At 36.1% G+C, this 6,363-nt stretch overlaps 1 protein-coding gene across 1 annotated transcript in view; it reads right to left on the bottom strand.

Moving 5' to 3' along the window:
• USPL1 (ubiquitin specific peptidase like 1) overlaps positions 1–6,363 on the bottom strand; it is a 9,809-nt gene that overhangs the window by 247 nt on the left and 3,199 nt on the right. Inside the window, 5 exon segments of the mRNA XM_010184270.1 lie at positions 1–1,667; positions 2,789–2,949; positions 3,593–3,718; positions 4,950–5,079; positions 5,502–5,588. Coding sequence (XP_010182572.1) covers positions 1–1,667; positions 2,789–2,949; positions 3,593–3,718; positions 4,950–5,079; positions 5,502–5,588 — 2,171 coding nt within the window.

Raw genomic sequence — 6,363 nt, 5'->3', positions numbered from 1 at the left:
GCTCTTCTCATCAGACCCTGCTGTTGCAACACTGCTGTCCACCATTTCCATATACATACATTCATCTTCACTTTTCGGAGCTTCTAGGGAAGCAACGGTTGAAGTAGGGGACAGTAATTCTGCCAGTATTTCATCACTGTTATTATGGCTAGTGCATCCTGACACAGAGTTCGCATTAAATTCAGATTTATTATCTGCAACGTCAATTTGATACTGCAGTTCCCTCAAAAAGCTCTGCAGTAACTCGCTGTCATTGTGAGATTCAGTCTGGGATGGGGGATCTCCACTTGCAGTTTTTTCATGTTTCATCTGTTCCACTGCTAGCCTATCCAGTGAAGCCAACTTCTTCTTTTTAGCATTAAGCTTTTTTAACAGTTTTAAGCGAAGTTTTTTTGTTTTCTCACTATCTGACTCCTCTGCCTTCCCAGAGTTGCAGTTAGGCGAAGGGAACTGAGTCACTTTGCCCGAGGTACCCAACATACTGCCCGATTTATTCCAAGTTGGACCTTCAGTAGTGGTATGACTTGCTGTTGGAAGACGAGTGCTTTGAGGAAATCCTTTGAAATTTGACAAAAGATGAGTATTATTACTCTGAGGAACCACTGCCTTTGGGGTCTCAGTTGTTTTGTTTGCACCTCTGCTTTGAAATCCACCAAAGTTACTAGCTCCCTTAACTGGCAACCGCACTTCACTTATTTTTTGCATTGAGGGAGTTCTGCAGCTTCTCTCATTTTTGAGAGCAAAGGCACTTGAAGGCATAAAAGAAGTATTCTTGCTTAACAATTTCTTTACCCAGCTTCCTACAAATCCTCTTTTTTGGTCTTTGTGTGAAGGCTGAAAGGAATTACTGGCAGCAGAAGAACCGGCAACCTGAGAATTAGCTACAATTTTGCTTGCATCTTTTAAGTCAGGTGATTTTTGCCTAATACTCTCTACTGGTGACAACTTCTTGTTTAGCTGTAATTCTGAATTTAATCCATGTTCTTTGTTAGGTAAATCAGTTCTGTCACCTGCCCACTGAGCAAGTGATGAGTCAGATGGGTCAGGGTCATGTTTTTTGGGCACAGAAGGAGCAATAATTACTGGGTTCAACTGCTCTAGAGGCAAGCAAATGCTGGATTTTTCATATAATGTGCATTTGTTGTTCACAGCTAGACTAGTTCCAGCAAACTCTCCTGTATATGGAGTGGTAGAAGAAAAAGCTAATTCCCCCTGTTCTAGTGTGCCCATTTCAACAAGGTTATTTCCCACCATCTGTCCATTCGACAGCAATCTACCTTCTGAGTCAACCTGAATTTCTTCAAGCATCAGTGTCACAAGATCATCATGTTCCAGATTTTCTAAACCATGATGAACACTACTTTCAGCCTCATCTACCAGCTGCTGTTTCTTATCCGGAGTTCTTGCAGGATCCTCTTTGCAATGTTCTGCAGGTATTTTATCTGCAGTGTTACCAAAACCACAGTGCAACACTGTGGAATTTGACTGTACATTATCAAGAAGAAAATCTTCAGTATTTTTACTCTGGAACTGTGAATTCCGTTCTTCTGGCACATGGGATGTTTTCTTCTCCCAGATAACAATATGAATCTCTGAAGGAGGAACTTCACATCTTTTATGTCTTTTGCAATATGGACCCTTTAAATCATCACATTCAAGCCAAGTTCCTGAAAAATAAATAGCAACCAGTGTAGAGACTCAGCAAGTTTTAAAATTGAAGTCACTATCCTCAGACATTTGTCAAATATTTTTATTAACCCATTCCCCTGAGAAGCAGAAAAGTTTTTTTTTTCCATTCTTTATTACATCTGAGAAAACTGGTAAAAAGATCACACACAAGCAGAATTTGCAGCAGTCAGAGTAGGTCAGCCAAAAAACAAAGCTAAGGGGTTTTTTTTATTGTCCGAACTAATGATGCTGACATCTTGCCTGAAAACACCAGCACAAGTCTGAAGGAAGAATCACCTCTCAAATCAAGCTTCTCTGCCTTTTTTTTGCCTGGGTGGCCTTTTGTTGTATGGGGGTCTAAGGGAAACTGCTTATTTTGATAATCTGCCTCATCATCTGCAAATTGTTCATAGATCATAAGCAAATATTTCACAGCTTTAAGCATTTTATAAAGTACAGGATGTTCCTAATTAGGTGCTTCCCAGCTGCTTCCTCTTCCTAAAATTCTTCTTAAACTCTGGCAGTGTGATTTAGACAACTTTTATGTTGTCAGAACACTTGATCAGACTGCAATGCATTCTCTCTACAGAGACATGAGAATCAAAATACCAACTTCTCACTTTCTCTGATTATGGAGTTCCCACCAATGGTACAACCACTGTACCATTAATAAAGTTTGTAACATGGCTTTGTGCCTTCCACACCTCAAGGTGCAGTAAAGTTCAGAACTGAAGTTTCATTAATGCTGATAGTTCCTTCCATAGGTTCACTCACTTCCAGCCAAGAATGGATTCATAACGTCAAAATAACCAATACCATTTGTCCCCTCAGCCATGCTGAGATTGTATTTTTTAACTTTCTATAAAGTTATGAAACAACTCTACCCAAATAACTTTTGCCAGTGAGTACAGCATAGAACAAATCAATTAAACTAAACCAAAACCTTCACCTGAATAACAAAGTTCCCACAATTATTCACAGAATTTTAATATAAAGTTTAGAATACAGACAAAAGAAACCCTTGTTATTATATACGGACCATTGAGACTATTGCAGTAACCCAACAAACAGTATTTGATGTAGATTTACAAAGTATTGTAATAGAATTTATGGTTCTTACCATCAGAATTCAAAGACCAGGTTATGAAGTGCTTCTTATCTGTCTGACACTGAACAATAGCTGTTATTTGGTAGGTGTCTTCTTCAAACCGAAATGAATAGTGCTTCAGGTTGTTATGTGGCAAGCCTTCTACAAAATGCAACATTAATACTGAAGGTAATCTAATAAAGAAACAATAAAGAACCAATTTATTACAACAAAATAGTGGCAAAAGTTCCTAATGAAAAAGGAAGGCATCTCAAAGAGTATGTAGTCCTGCCCTTACTGTTCTACTTCCTCACAGGAATCTTCAGATTGCACAGTAGTCAAGGGCTAAGAATACTCCAACTGGATATTCCATTTTGTTACAGATTAGGGGAAAATAACACCACCATATAAGGGATTTTGAGAGTAGGGAAAATGTGGAAAAAACCCCCAGGAGATAACTGTGCCATAACCACAGTAGGAAAGGACATCGTTCCCAAGTGAATCTAGAAAAAGAGACATCAAACAACAGTTTTATCCACTAATGGCAGGGGTTGTGAAAGGGCTGACACTGGATATCAGATGTCTAGATTTACTACTTACTACCAAGTATTTATGACCTGGCTCAAACATGTGACAGTCAGCATATTAAACACTGCTCTATGTTTCATATTTATTAAACACTATTTGCCATTTCAGCATTTAAGAATTATGTAAAATATTAAATAGTATTTACCAAACTTTAAAGTTCAGAATCTCTGTAAACCCCAAGATATATTCAATAAATGAAATCTCGGAATTTTATGTATTTTATTTTCAAGTTCACATATTCAAACTTACTTTTCCAAAATCATGTGTCTTCTTTGGGATCTATCACTACAGTTATTACATGGTCCAATATGAATAGCATTAAGTGGATGCCAATCAGGGATTATATTTGTGAATGTTGTTAGTGTTTTCCTAAATCTAGACACACGCACACAAAGGAAAAAAAAAGGAGTGAGTTGTTGACCAGAAAACAATAAATATGCACACTTTACCAAGAGAAAAAAAAATTACAAAAATGTTATGACAAAACCAAATTCTATTCATATTCATGCCACTTGCATGAATTTCACTGTGACTGCATCACACCCAGGTCAGCACTGAATTCAGTTCTGCCAAACAGTATCTGCCACTATTTGCTGTCAGCAGCTCTGTGGCCTTCAGTTTCACATTATTTGTTCTCTCTCCCTTAGCATGTTATCTCTGTTTCCTTTCCAACGTAAGACAGAGCTTGTACCAGGATCTGCATAATTTACTAGCTAATACAGAATCTCAAGGGGAGAAGGAAGCAATAACAAATTACCTCAGAATCCATGCTATACAAGGTCTTGTTTGCAGAAAATCAGTACATTCAAAGCAGAGACTACACAGAGGCTATATTGTATGACAATACAATGTATGGGATACGAAAGTGAAATAACGTAGTTTATTCATTTGTTAGTCACAGAAAGGACTTCCTTTATATTCAACCTAACCTAGATTTTTCAACTCTTTAAAAAACCACAGTATATAACAAAAGCTCTTGAACACATCCTATTAACCAAGACTACAATTAGCTGGCAGTGTAACAGATAGCATTAATCTCATCTCATTTGGGGATCTACAATTTTATTGTATAAACCTAAGATAGTGGAGAGAAACAGGTATTTTTCAAGTAAAGTGAGCTGTCTTCTCTTTTTCTGCTGACCATAAAAGGAGTCTAAATGACTAGTTTGTACCTGCAGGTACACAGAGCTAAACAAATTCTCAAGAAAATACTTCTCTGTAATACTATTTGAAAATAGGTAAATTATGTGAGAGAATCTCTGATTCTTTGTAATCAAAATGAATATTATAGTTATTCTGCAACAGAAAAAGTGTACTAGGCATATATTCTTTAGAATCACAGCGACTTGTATAGTCTCAGCAAGTGTCAGAGTGAGAATGGCCAGGGACTCACACGGTTACCTATTTTTGCTTTCCTAATTCAGTGATAACATGGTTTCCTAGGACATGACACAGCAGTAAACTATTTGCAAATGCTAGCCTAAAATTGGGTCACATAAAACTTCACCAACAAGCTTAATTGTGCAAAATTGAGAAATGTTAATAAACTATTTAAAAAGGTATGGCAGAACAGTTATATAGAAGCTGCTTAAAATAAAAATCTTACCGGTTCTGGTATTTGTAGCCACAACATACACATTCAAACTTCCATGAAAATGAATGCATGAATAGTTTCTCAGCCCGCTGATTCAGTTTTAAGATTAGAGGGAGTGCAAACACTGGACTGTCCTCTTTACCTTCAAAGATAGGGCAGAAAAAAGTCACTATAAATATTTTAAATTTTTGATACTTGAAATCACCTTTCAGTACTGCAAAAAGGAAGAAGATAAGCTTATTGTTATGATTTTAATTCCAGTTATCTCTTCAAGGCTCAGAGCAAAGGGACTGATCCATGTTATTAGGTTGTTATCAATGATGATTTCATAACCAGTAGAGTTAAAAAGACAAGAATATGCCCTCTAAAAAGTAAAGAACAGTCACGGGACAAAATAGCTGATCATACTGTAAAGTATGTGTATGTCACCAATAAAAGAAAAAAAAGGATTTGCAAGCTGTCTTGGATGCATACGTACATAAATAATTTTATGTACTGACAGACAGGGCTTTGCATGTGGAGTTTCCTGAAAGTAAATACAGAGATGCTGTGCTAATTACTTACCCAATTCACATTTAAGCTGAGGCTGAAGCTGTGTAAAAATTCTGTTTCTGATTTCATTAAGATGCGATTCTGCTTTTGGAAGAACACCTAAGGAAAAAAAAAATGCTTTCAGGTATTAATGTGTAACACCCCCAACACTTTCACACACATACGTAACCCGAAACATGCTCATTCTCTGCAAACTGATGCCTTTCATATTGACCTTTTGGCCTAAAACTGTCGGCAAAATAGCCAATGCTTGCTGTTAATTGATTTTAAAATTAGGGAAGAATTTACAGAAGTGATACACATTTTACTGCTGTCTGTTAACCAGACCCACCTTAATTATGGCTAAGATCTATACCAATAGCTAGATACTAAGGACATTTAAGGATAATGCAACCAGACATTACAGCCACTGGAGATTAAAAGTAGATTTTAAAACCTAAACATTAAGATCGAAAGTGCAAAAATTTGCTTACATGCTTTGTAATGATGTAATACAATTTGTAATAAAAAAACAGTGTTGTTCTAGATTAAATAATTCCTTAAGTCAGTCTTTAAAATAGTAACAATTATTTTTAAAAACAGTGTACATTACATAAATGAGTACGTATTTTAAAATTATAAGTTACATTGTTCATACACAAACACAATCTTTAAATGCAAGCAAGAACCTAACTTCTACTACACAACCATAATCACAAATTAAAGATCTAGAATAGTTGTAGAAACTATTTTTTACTTATAAAACCAATGTACATTAAAAAAGATTAAAATAAGGTTTTTTGCAGCTCTATTGCTTTTGTTTGTTTCTAAAAACAACTGTCTGTAAAAGATGCTGAAAACTGACACAGAATGGCATAATAAATACACCTATTCT

This window comes from Mesitornis unicolor, unplaced genomic scaffold (genome assembly GCF_000695765.1).
Source record: "Mesitornis unicolor isolate BGI_N332 unplaced genomic scaffold, ASM69576v1 scaffold23335, whole genome shotgun sequence".
Lineage (NCBI taxonomy): Eukaryota > Metazoa > Chordata > Aves > Mesitornithiformes > Mesitornithidae > Mesitornis > Mesitornis unicolor.
This window is presented reverse-complemented; position numbering and strand designations above follow the sequence as displayed.